Source organism: Eulemur rufifrons, chromosome 17 (assembly GCF_041146395.1).
Source record: "Eulemur rufifrons isolate Redbay chromosome 17, OSU_ERuf_1, whole genome shotgun sequence".
In the NCBI taxonomy this organism is placed as follows: Eukaryota; Metazoa; Chordata; class Mammalia; order Primates; family Lemuridae; genus Eulemur; species Eulemur rufifrons.
Genome location: NC_090999.1, coordinates 36463153 through 36476790, shown reverse-complemented (window position 1 = coordinate 36476790; position 13638 = coordinate 36463153). Strand labels below are relative to the sequence as shown.

Here is a 13638-nt window from a genome sequence, read left to right as displayed (position 1 = left end):
TCTGGATGTTTGAAGACAGAACCATTTGGGATCTAAAAACTGACCCCTGGCGGGCTCCAATTGCCCCATGGCGGGCTCCACTTGCCCCATGGCTGCAATGCAAAGGATATCCAAAGGATGCATTTGTCATCTCGATCTAGTTTTTGCTTTTGATTGATTCCTTATCTATCCTATTATCACTTCCTGAAATCACTCTCACATTATTTTCTTATCTTACAGAATAGTAGATTTGCCTCTTGACTTGTCAATGTCTTTTCTTTCTCAGTCCAGGCACTAACTCATCATTTCTTTTTCTCCATTTTGAGAGTAAGATATGATATTAATATTAATGACATGGAAGAACTTGCTATGGTTCTCTCAAATTTTATTTGAGTTTCTTCTTTTGACTTCAATATTCATCTTGGTTTCCACTCTGAGATGGCATTTGGACACTTTAAGATGCTGTTTCCCGACAGGAACTACAAAGACTTCACAGGGATGATTCTTGGTGTCTGCCTCTCTCACGGGGCCCCCGCCATATGCCCTGCGCCCTCTCATTTAGCCCATCCTCAGGCAGAGAGTGAACTCTGGACTTGGTCTGCTTGGGTTCAAATCCTGATGTTGCCACTATCAGTCTGTATAGCCCTGGTTGGTTTGCTCTTTAAGTTTATTCCTTGTAAAATGAAAATGATAACCCCAGGTACCTCATAAGATTGTCGTGAAGGTTGAAGACATTATGTGTGAAAGGGAAACATTTGGCATAGAGACCGATACACACTAGGTGATCAGTAATCACTGTCTTTATTGTTCTCTCTCCACCTTTCAGGATCAGAACACAACTTGGAGCTTGTCTGTCTTGTATGATACGTGGTTCCCATCAGTTACAGCTGAACTACGAACATGGATATTTCCAATTGTATTACCTTCCTCCCTTGCTTTTTCTCCTTGTTCCTTAGAATCAAGGCATCTTCAAAGGTTCATCTACTACACACAGGAATCTATTCCTTCTCGTAACAACTTTGTTTACAGGTCAATTGAAATAACCAAACACTGATCCACGTCAAGAACTCCCATAAAATCCATGTGTGGCCCTTTTAAACATCAGCGGGGAGCCTTCCTTCCCTGTGGAGTGAAAGCTGGTCTTGTCTACAGAAAGTGGGTGTGTGCAGGGTGGGGGCTGGGAGCTGGGGTCACCTGCACCACTAAAAAGATTCTGGTGCTCAGATTTTCCTTCCAAGTGCACCCTGAACCGGTCAAGATGTACATCACCAAAGCCACTTTTTCCTCCCTCCTGCCGCGCCTGCCTCAGGAAATTGGTGAGTCAGGTTTTATTTGGGAGAGGGTTTGCTGTACTTTTAAAATTGTTGTGCTACCTTTTTTTTTTTTTTAACAAAGTTCTATATGTTAAAACAAATAGAAAATCACTATAACATTTATCAGTAATTATTACTGGTGAATTTATCATTAGTAAGAACTATTAAAGCCATATGTTAGAGAATATTCCAGAGTGATTATTTACAGTTCATAAAATATCATGATTAAACCATTTTATCAATGTGAAATATAAACATTGGATAGTATTTAACCACAAAATAAATGAGGTCTTTTATCTTTTAAAAAGTGGTCTGCTATATCTACCTATCAATGAATACATGAATGTGTAATGAAAAAAATCACACTACTTACCTGTGCACGCATCTGTTAAACACCTCACAAATCTGCACTAAGAGTAGAGTGAGTACAGTTGGAGAAACTTCTCAGAGCAATCGCCACATTGGAAAGGGACATGTGTGCAGCACTGACCAAGGACAGGAGAGAGTGTGTGGTACAAAGGGATGAACCAAGTGCAGACAAAGAAGGTAGCTGACCTCAGTGTTCTAAATGGGATCCCCAGGGTGGTAGCTGAAATGGACCTCATTAAAATTCTCAGTCGTAGCAGTTTAGTTAAAGGGATGAGGTCCAGACAGGAGGTGAGCAGTAAAACATGGCCTCCATGGTCCACGGGCAAGGGCCTCTAGTCAGAGCTTGCACACCCCAGAGCAAAAGCAACATCCTATCCTATCCTATTCCTTCCTCATGCCTGTTAAGCCTCTAAGCCCTTACTGACTGCACAGAGACCTAGTTCCACCTGCATACCTGATTCTCTGATTCCATTCAATTTGGCAGGATTCACGCCTATGGCATTGCCTCCACTGGCCGTTGGCAGCCTCCTGCCCATCCTCTGAGACTCTGCCCAAGGGTCGTCTTCCTCGGCCTCTCCTTCCCCTTGCCCTGACCTCAGGCTCAGAGGCTCCACCTCCATGTGTCCCTGTGCTCCTTCTCTCCATCCACCTGCCTGTCATCTGTGCATTTGGGAGTGACATTCAAGATCTTTAACAACTGGTGCAGCACAGGTAATGCCCTGTCAAAACACAAGCCATCTGTTTTCGTACCAGGGCTGAGTGGACATGTCTCAGCCTGGGGGGATGTGACTTTCACCTACAAGGCAGTAAACCCTTTAAAAATAGGGGCTGTGTTTTATTCATCGATATAGCACCAGTGCCCAGCAGATGGGAGATGTTTAATAAATGTTTGTGGATTGTCATTTCCACTCACAGAAAGAAAACAGTTTACGATGCATCTTTAAGAAAGCACGCTTACATTTGCCTCTCATAGCTGCATGTGTAAACTCGTGTAATATGAACCAATGGAGAAAGAGACATGTTCTAGTAACGTATTCTCAGCGTTTGCTTACAAACATGCTTCTTTGTCAAACCCTTCCATTCGCTGAAAGAAAACAGTTTACGATGCATCTTAAACAAAGCATGCTTACATTTGCCTTTTAAAAATGAATAAATGTTTGTGGTTTGAATGAAAAGGCTCAGGTTGCTCGACAAAGGCAGGATGAGGAGGCACAGTCACCTCACTTTCAGTCGCCTTGGCTGGTTGTCCTCGAATGTAATGCCCACGCCTATATCTTACTCTAGCTTTGTATATCTGTATGACAGTCAAATGAGGCAAAATCTAAAAAAAATTATAATAATAATATTCTGGGCTTCCAGAAATTAACCATAAGTTCCCTTAAAAGTTTAGGTAACTGATTAAACATTTGTAAATTCTGGTCACTTATAAAGCCGGTTACCTCCAGGAACAGCACCTCCTACCCCCACCCTCCAGGGCCCAGTATGTTTCACTCACACAAATTCTTACCACTTTTTAAAAATTTAACCAACCCAACAAGATGACGTTTTTTTAACAGCTGTTGAATTATGATATGCCCCTCTTGTATTATTGGGAGTTAATTAAAAGAATATAAGCTTGTTCTAAGAATATATAATGGAAGAAAATTTCTCTCGGGACACAAAAATTAAAATAGATGCATTAGACGGTCTTCTAGCAAAATCACACGTCAGCCATACTCCCAAGGCATCAGTTCTGCTGTGCAGACTCAGTACCAGACAGCCCTCAGTTCAAGGCAGTTCTGAGGACAGCACTCTAATAAGTCTAGGAGGTCAGGCTGCACTTGGGTATGAGCTCCTTCACTGGCATTGCCACTGGCTTGGCTTTTTTTTACATGACAGACTGGAGCATTCATAAATGGGGACCTGTGCTAAATACAACATGCATTTTATTTTCCATTTTGTAGAATGTACATGTAGTTTGTTATGAGATTTTTTTAAAAATTCCCAGAAGCACCATCCTATAGCAATAAAATATTGTTTTAATCAAAAGCTTGGTTGTACTACATGAAAAGGAAGTTCATCAAACCATTCAGTGTGAAGGTTTGAGGGTCGGTTCTTTAACACTGTTTAAGGAGGAGGAATTTTGCAGTTACAGAAAAGATGAAAGGACAGTCCTGGTAGGACCCAAAGCGGAACCATGGATCTTGTGATGTAGCACACATTGTACCATGACTGATTCTAACCAGGAAGGTTTTGAAGGCACATTACAGCCCAGAAAAAAAATAATTATATACCAAGCTGTAGACAAGAGATCTGGACACTCCCAGCTTGGTGCTACCCTGACTCTCTAAGAGGCTCTCTGGGCAAAGGCACGGGCTTGTTCTCCCGGCTTTGACTGGAAGATGTATCTCTGTCCAGTAGGTAGAGTCTGCTGCTAATTCTTACAAAGTGAGCTTTATTGGATGAGTGAAGAGCCCAAATAAAGCTGATTTGGAAGAACTCTGATGTGAACATGAAAAATCCCTTTGCTTTAGAAGAGCTGACAGGGGAGATTAATATCCTATTTACCAAACACATATGGGAGTAGAAGTAATAAGCTTTCTTAAATGTTGTTTTCTATAACACATTACTGATGTCCTACATTTTATCACGGTACACATCTTACTAGGTTGTCTATATTTCTATATTAAATATAAAATCCAAACAAACTGTTCCTATGAAGTGCTCAGAGTGTAATCTATCTTAAAATGGAAGGAAAGATAATACTATTCTCATTGTATAGATCTGAATAACTACAGAGAGGTTTGATGTTATAATATAGTATATGCATCTTGAAGATCAAAATATTTTAAAGATCAGGTCAAATATATAATTTTCAAATTGATCTTATCACTTAATTTTGGTCATTGGTGTGTACCTCAAGAGTTGCTGCAAATAAATAAATAAAATTTTATCATCTGCATTTTAACTAATAAATCATGCAAGATAGTTGGCATTCAGTCACTGTGCAGTCAACACGGACCCAATAAACCTAGCTCTATGAACAATATCTAGGCATAGTAAGTGCTTAATAAAATTTGGTTATTAGAAATTTACATCAGAAACAAAATTTGTAGTGGTTTCCTTTATTGATCACTCTATTGCTTTCACTTGATCTCTGATGGATTAGAATTCTATTACATATCTCTACATTTTGCATGATACAAATACATTATAATTACAGCTCTCAGGCCACCCTTAGCCATTTATTATTTTCATTAATTAAAACAGTTTATATTATGATGTCATCATATGGGATTAGGAATCTAATGGAAAAGAAAATCTTGAAAAAGTGAAGTATGCAGAGTCAGATTCCTCATATGAACAATGTATTGAGAAGGAAAAGCTAACGCTAAGCTAGTGTGGAGCAAACGGACCCCGAGGGCAAGCTAAGGAGGGAGCGCTTCCTCCAGCCATGCTGCCCATGCCGGGCCCTGGCTCTTTCATCTTGCTTTCCTTTCCTACCCCCACTGCGTCATCATAGTTATCTGGGGAGCTCACCAGGCAGGCTGGAGGCCATGTGTGGGTTGCCTAATTACAGTAACCTGAGATCTCTTTATGGAGGGAAGTCTAATGATTGATATAATCATCATCACCATGATTAATACCTCAAAGGTGACCACACCCAGCAATGCTGGGAACTGGTGGGATGGGACATGGGTGTGGCCAGTGTGTTCCTTTAAATACCTGTGGTCCCGGAGCAGGCTCCCCTCTCTGAAGGCAGTTCTGGGGTATTTTAGGTCTGTTCCTTCTCTGTCTTGCACACTATACTTACTCTATACTTGACTTGTGTCCACCCATCTGGAAGGTTCCAGCCAGCACTATGACTGATGATGAGCTGTCTGCCTTGGTAGTGGATAATGGGTCAGGGATGTGCAAAGCAGGCTTTGGAGGTGATGATGCCCCCCGGGCTGTGTTCCCCTCCATGATCGGGCGTCCCCGACACCAGGGGGTTATGGTAGGCATGGGCCAGAAGGACTGCTATGTGGGGGACGAGGCCCAGAGCAAGAGAGGCATCCTGACCCTGAAGTATCCTATTGAGCATGGAGTGGTCACCAACTGGGACGACATGGAGAAGATCTGGTATCACACTTTCTACAACGAGCTCCGTGTGGCACCAGACGATCATCCCATCCTCCTCACCGAGGCACCCCTGAACCCCAAGATCAACCGGGAAAAGATGACCCAGATCATGTTTGAAGCCTTCAACGCACCTGCCATGTATGTGGCTATCCAGGCCGTGCTGTCCCTCTATGCCTCGGGACGGACCACGGGCATCGTGATGGACTCTGGGGATGGGGTCACTCACACTGTGCCCATCTACGAAGGCTATGCCCTGCCTCATGCCATTCTACGTCTGGATCTGGCAGGCAGAGACCTGACTGATTACCTCATGAAGATCCTGACAGAGCGAGGCTATAACTTCACCACCACAGCTGAGCGGGAGATTGTGCGCGACGTCAAAGAGAAGCTGTGCTACGTGGCCCTGGACTTTGAGCAGGAGATGGTCAGTGCAGCTGCATCTTCCTCACTCGAAAGAAGCTATGAGCTTCCTGATGGGCAGGTGATCACCATTGGGAACGAACGCTTCCGCTGCCCTGAAGCTATTTTCCAGCCTTCCTTGCTGGGCATCGAGTCCAGTGGGATCCACGAGGCAACCTTCAACTCTATCATGAAGTGTGATGTGGACATTCGCAAGGATCTATATGCCAACACCGTCTTGTCTGGAGGCAGCACCATGTACCCAGGCATTGCTGACCGCATGCAGAAGGAAATCATAACGCTGGCTCCCAGCACCATGAAAGTCAAGATCATATCTCCCCCAGAGCGGAAGTATTCCGTGTGGATTGGGGGCTCCATCCTGGCCAGCCTGTCCACGTTCCAGCAGATGTGGATCAGCAAGCAAGAATACGACGAGGCTGGTCCCCCCATCGTTCATAGAAAGTGTTTCTGAATGGGCTTCCATCTTAACAGGTTTACATTTTCCCTTTTCCTGTGTCACAGTGATGGTACTGCTTTTATCCACTTTCGACAGGATCAAGGTAAATAGTTCACTCTTTCTAGTGCCTAAACCACCAAATCCATCTGTCCATCCAAGTATCCCAGGCTCTTGCTCCACTAGCCACGTCTTGATCTCTATTAACTGAAGGTGAATTCTAATACTACATTCTATTCTTTTCACCTATACAGTTCAAAGAAAAGTAGGCCTGCTTAAATTAAACTAAGTGGCAAGGAGTAAAATCATGAGAAATGTCATTTCAGAATGGATAACTAGAATTTCCAGGCTTTAAAACCTAGTTCTTACCAAGATGTTTAACAATAACAGGCTGTACAAACCTGTAAAAAAAAAATGTGTATTCCTTTAGCAACTGTGTCTTATTTAATTATTTGTGTTTTGTTTATTTCTTTGTATGAAGACAGTGAATTATATAGGTCAATAATACTCATGTATACATAAGCACCAGAGAAATAAAATATTATATCATAAAATATACTGCTCTTTCCGGTCATCTGAACAGCTGACGTGAATTTCTTTGCTTGCCAACAGTCACCATTTCAGTAGCTGCATATTTTGTTTCCCTAATTAAATAAGCATAATGAAACAGCCACCGTTCCACTCATGTTGTTTATAAATCAACTAAATTTTTTGCTCTAGAGTAGAGTTTTGCTGGTCAAATACATATTTTAATGTCTTACTTATTGAACCTCATCATACTTGTAAAACAGCAAAACTACAAATAATGCCTAATTTTTAAAATAGAGATATTATAATATCAAATTAATGTACTTATGCTACAGTTTGACAAGGATAGTTGTATTTCCATTTCTTGGCATCATAACATGTCTTGAATAATTTCTGTAGACCATGACTTTGGATATTTCTCTTATACAAGGATTTCACTATAGGAAAACATAGCTGCAGCATCTTTGTTAACTATAAATTTTAGTACCAGTATAGTAATCTCAATTTTATTCCTGGAAAGATTTTACAATAATTCTGCTTTATTATGTCTAGCAATACTTCTTTATGCAGAGAGTCACTAACATACATCTTAGAAAATATCAGTGTATCTTCCTAAAATGTCTAAAATTTTGTAATGAATCCAATGGTGATTTTTCAACCAATTTTAAGTACTAGTACATTTATTTCCATCTATGCTATGATTTCTGATTATTTGGATATAAGGATTATTTGTATTTTTCAGATAATTTCTGAAAATTTAAAATATTTATTTGGATTGCTTATTAAGGCATTATCAGGGTCTCAGGAGAGAGGAATCTCTTCTCTTTTCCTCTTAGTTAGGAAACCTATACTTGTGTTTTAAATCTGTAAACTGTAAGCTTTAAGTACTGTTTGCTTAACATAACACTCCTCAAATAATTTGATTATTTTTTATTTCCTTTATCTGACAATATAATTTTTAAAATGCATTTAACCAAAATTAGTCTCCATGGGCACTTTATTTTATAAGATTTGGAGTCTCCTTTCACAAAATTAAAATTGCTTCATAATTACATACTTGCATTTCCTGTTATTTCCCCTCAATCTTTCCCTTAGAACTGGAGAATGATTCACAGAAGATCATTTCTTATATGTGTGATCTATTCATCTGTGTGTTACAATCTTGCACATGGTACATTTGACCATGTAAACATTAAAAGGCAAATTTAAAAAAAGAAAGATGGCTTATCAGATAAGATTACAGATTCCTCATAATCTCAATTAAAAACCTGGGGTTTAGTGGATGAACTGGTCCTTAGGTAATTAGTAGGCAGAGATAATGGCAACAGTAATAATAATAATATCTTGGATTTATATGCTGCAACGCTTTCCATTTGCAGAGTGAGTAGTTCTCACAAACATTCTGACCTACATTTTGAATTACCAGAAAAAAATACATCTCCCCACCCACAGAAAATTTATGAGACAGGTAAGATGAACTTCCAAGAGAGTGAGCTATAGAACCCTGCAACATCAAGTAAAAATACGAATCCCATAATGCAAACCAAAATTTAAACCTAGGATCTTTGGATATTTACCTATTTATCAACATTGGCTGACTGATGGATGAGTTTAATGAGGAAACAGCCCATCTCACAACTTTCCATTCTAGAACTAAGTCCATATATTTAGGTAATACAATTGGCACTCTTCCTTGTACACGCATCCTGAGTAGCAATCGAAGGCTGGGGCTGCACCACAATCCTCCGCAAACTGTTATTTCCCAATCATAGGTAATATTTTTCTGAAAACATACTTGATCCAAAGCCAATTCCTACACTCTTCTTCCCCAACATACAGATGTGCTTATTTTCCAATAATGAAATAAAGTAGTCCTGGCATACAGATTGGACTGTATCCTAGATACACAATTCACAGTTCTGTCATACAGAAGGGCCTGGATATGGGCCTTACATTTTCCAGACAATCAAAGGATAATCCTATGGGTGACAAGGTGTTTATCATATTTGTTCACTCATTTAACAACTATTAATTCAATATCTTATGCCAGGATGTACTAGAGAAGTATTTCAAGTGCCTTGGGGAATTTATAATCCAGTAATAGAGGAAACTATGTACAGCGGAGAGCAGCATAACCTAAGGGTGGTTCACAGACTAAACAAGTTCAAGGTTGCATGGTAATTCATAGCAGGATATTTCAAATACAAGGTGATCAAAGAAGGGCTCACAGAGTAGATGAGTCACTGACTTAAGTCTGAAAGCACACACAAGTTGTATTGAACATAAAACCTTTTCTTACATGGCTCAGGCATCATTATGATCAAAATTTATTGGGGTTGGTAGGGTAGATAATTCTTATTTTGAATATTTTCATTGGCTCTACCCAAAACTATAAAAAAATGTGAAAAAGTATATTGCTTTTAAGGCTCAGTTCAAATGTCATCTTTTCTATGGAGCCTTTTCTAGCCTTCCCTCCCCCTTTCCAAGAAAAAGTGACAAGCTTCTCCTTTATGATCCTACTATATTGTTTTTGGTTTTATGTCAGAATATTACAGGAGCATAAATGTTTTAGTTACATAAATTGCTTTTGTACCATTTGAGTCAAAGTTATAAGTGTGCCCATCACCCAGATAGTGTGCATTGTACACATTAGGTGTGAATTTACCCATCCCCTTCTCCCCGCCAACCAGCTTGATTTATGATGAATGTTATTTCCATATGTGCACATAAGTGTTGATCCATTAGTTCCAATTTAATGATGAGTATATCTGTTGTTTGTTTTTCCATTCTTGTGATACTTCACTCAGAAGAATGGTCTCCAGCTCCATCCAGGTTAATACAAGAGGTATTAGTTCACCATTTTTTATGGCTGAGTAGTACTCTATGGTATACATATGCCACAATCAGTATCCAACAATCCCTGAAAAGTGTGCCTATATTTCATCCTGTAGTCTGCAGTTACCCTTGTAAATGGCTGCAGAACCTTGGCTATTTCTGTTTAAATTCACACCTGCAACTTCATGAGGAATTGCCTATAATCAATGAGCCAGGTTTACAGACAACCGTACATGACATGCTGCCAGCAACCAGCGTTGTCCCCTGAGGGTTGATTTGGGAGGAGGAAAACAAATCATGAGTTCCAGATTTAAAATGTTGTTTAAGGGTCTAAAAAGACATTGGTTGGGATATACATTCCACAGCGAGAAGGCAGAGGTAGAGGCTATAGCTCTCTTTTCTGCAACTCAAAAAGACATCTACACAGAGTAACACAGGGGACAGCTGGGACTGTCAGACCAGAGGCAGAGCAGGAGACAAACCCAAGCCAGTGAGAAAGCAAACCCAGAACTGAAGTATGCGAAGTGTATTAACGCCTCCCAAATCACGCCATGCAGCTGCCGCGGTGGGGTGGGAGGCAGTATGTTTCTTCATTTCAATGACTATGGTTTCATTAATTGTGATTAATAGGCCCTGTGCTGACAGAATTAAGGATACTAAAATGTAGCAGGCAATGTGTTTGTTCTCACTAGATTGCTCTGAATGAGAATACAAGACATAAGTACATAAAAGAATTAAATTAAAATGAAGAAAGCTATATAAAAAATGTTACAGGAAGTAAATAAAATTTTTAAGCAATAAATTCAATGACCTCTGAGAAAGAGCAACCAAGCAATGTGTGGCTTTGCTAATGACTGCTGGAAGAGGGGCCAGAGACCCTTCTTCCTTGTGTACATGTGCCTTATATTCATAAAGCAATTCAGGGTCTCATGAAGGTGACCTACCAAGGTGATTCTAAAGCTCCTGAAACACTAGTGTGTGGTTATTTTTAGAGGACTGAGCACCCTATTCCAAACAAGGTTGGAGAGAATCTAGGGCTGTGATAAATCATAATTGACCCAACAGAGGACCAGAGTTATGACTTCTGGACAGCTGCATCATAGAAGACTTCTAGACAGAGGTGAGTGGCACTTCAAAGGGGCTGTCACAATCCTCTTTGTTCTGGGTGTAGCGGCTAAGTACAGAATTGGTAAAAATGAGGTTTTGTCCAGGTGAGAACCAAGGTGTTTTGGAATCAGTAGATTATGTAAGGGCAGCAAAGTATGAAGAACATGGTTTACTGACGAAGCCAGCCCAGGTGAGATCAAAAATGAAATCCAAGGTCCTTTCTGTTCAGACTCTAGATGTCTGGAGGAAGCAGGTAACACTGGGCCAGGAGAAAGGAATTCTCACCAGCAAAAAGAAGGAGAAAGCAGCAGCCCGAGAGCTAATGTGATCCAGAGCAGGACAGCATTGCCACTCAGTGACAGGCTCAGAGAGGCGTCAGGCTGTGTGAGCAGCGTGGAGGTAACTATGCATCATTTCTGGGGTGGCAGGAGGTCTTCCTCATTGCCATGAGAGCCCACAGCATCATCAAACAATCAGCGCCAGGTGTGTTGTTCAGTGGGGCACATTTCCCAGGCTTTTAGATGAGAAGGCTGACTGGCTAGAGAGCCACAGGCTTCACGTGGACTCCCAGGCATATGGAACACAATTTCACTTAAAAGCGAACATTTGCTTGGAACTTTTAAAGTGTCAGTCACTCACATTGGTGGAGTCTGTTCTCAAATACAATGTGAGAAGTTGTTGACATTTGAAATTTTTATTTCCAGACCCAGAGCTATTAAGGTTTAGAAAAGAAACACACATGCTTTAAAATGTGATGGAATAGTAGGCCATCCCAGGGGACATGCCCAAGTAACTTAATATGAGTCCAGTAAGATTTAAGGTATAGATAACGTGGATAGTTCATCCTCTTCCAAAGGAAAATCTGCGGCATTTCTACCAATTCCTTTAACATTGGCCCATTATTATACATTGCCAGAACTAATATGAATGTAATAAAGGATAACATGTGTAGCTATGTTTATTTCAGGAAATAAAGGAAAAAATGGTATAGAGAAGCACTGTTATGTACAATTATTTCCAGAGAGACCATTAGGACTACCCACAAAAAAAATCCAAATCTAATAGAAAGAAATAATTAACTCTTCATTGCTAGGCTTGAATTTAAAGGACAAAAACAGATTGAGCACTTCAAATTGAGAAGAATAATTGATTCCATGGAAATTATATAAAGTAGCTTGACACTATATAAAACTCTTGAGTTTTACATAAAAGTATCAATATTATCTTTTTAAATAAGTGGAAACAATTCCAAAAGTGATTTAGTCTTTGTTCCTGGATTTATAATGGAACTTACATTTCTTATATTTGCCAAATTATTTGAATAGTCTCATCACAATAATTTCTTGAAAATTACAGACAGGGACACACCATAACCCTCAGTCAACATATATGTCAATGTACGCATCTCTTCGACCTATCAAGTCATTCCATGTCCTCAGCTAGAATAATAAAATGAGAATTAGAGAAGGGAATAATGAAATTGACTTCTGGTGGCTTCTATACCCACCCTATGGGGTGCATACAAATGTGCTGGCTCCTTCAGCTGGCCAGCATGAAGTTCCCAAGAGCTTCTTAGAATTTCAATAAATCCACAATAATACAAAACACGTATTACAGAGAGAAAAAAAAAAAAAAAAAGCCATTTCTAAATCTCTGAGTTTGCTCCGAATCGCAACATAAGTTGTAAACTAGACTGGGCGGCTCTCTTTATTCATGTGAGCTACGCGTGTTTCTAGCATGTAAAGACTTCTCATGGCACTCCTACCCTGTTTAGAGTGATTGCACATTATATCACAACATCTAAGTTTAGATCTTCGGGGGTTTTTTTGTTTCAAAATCAAAATACTACAAGGAGAGACAAGGCAGATTCAAGAGTAGCTACGCACAGGTATAAATCCAAAGAAATCATACAAGGTTATTCTAAAAGGACTAGATACTTTCAAGAATGTGTAACTCAGTAATTAGGTTGTATATTCATCTGCAGTTCAGGACACGTGTTGGAACCAACTCTTCCTCATGCCTTGAGGAGATGAAGGAATGCACCAGAGCTGCCTCTGGCCATCAACAGTGATGCCCTACAAAAAGTCTGGGACGAGTCAGAGCAAAGGTCGGTGGCTGCTGTGACGTGAGGGGCACAACCTTGAGCGTCTGTGAGGTTATGGACTTAATTGTGATAGTTCCTTTACAAATTAGATTTGACACCTTGTTTATATAAAACCTACTTCCTAAGTTAAATTTTTTTTTTTTCATTTCTTTTTTGAATCACCTCGTAGTTCTAAACCAGCTAATATGGTAGGTGGTTATGGAACCCGGATAAAGGGAGGGCAGACGGGAGGAAATGAGCATGGCTGTTGCTTCTTTCTTCTCCTCCCAGACCGCTCCCAGGGGATCAGGACTTCCACAGCCTGGGTCCCACGGAAAGCGCTGTCCACTTGCTGGCACTCCTGACCTCTCTTCCCATCTCTGTCCTCTCTCGTCAGACACCCTCTCCCCCCTCAGATGTCACCTTTAGTCTGTCATCGCATTTTCCACAATTGCCACCAGTTCTAATGC

The 13638-nt window shown here is 40.3% G+C and overlaps 1 protein-coding gene across 4 annotated transcripts; it reads left to right on the top strand.

Moving 5' to 3' along the window:
- Positions 1–5502: 5502 nt before the first annotated feature.
- ACTBL2 (actin beta like 2) lies at positions 5503–6633 on the top strand. 4 transcript variants are annotated; one of them, XM_069492073.1, is made up of 2 exons: positions 5503–5631; positions 5758–6633. In XM_069492073.1, exons 1-2 carry the CDS (start codon positions 5503–5505, stop codon positions 6631–6633), a joined length of 1005 nt encoding a protein of 334 aa, XP_069348174.1. The 4 variants fall into 4 exon arrangements, with proteins under 4 accessions (XP_069348174.1, XP_069348173.1, XP_069348172.1 ...); XM_069492072.1 differs by having other exon boundaries at positions 5503–5734; positions 5840–6633; XM_069492074.1 differs by having other exon boundaries at positions 5515–5637; positions 5722–6633.
- The last annotated feature ends 7005 nt before the right edge of the window (positions 6634–13638 follow it).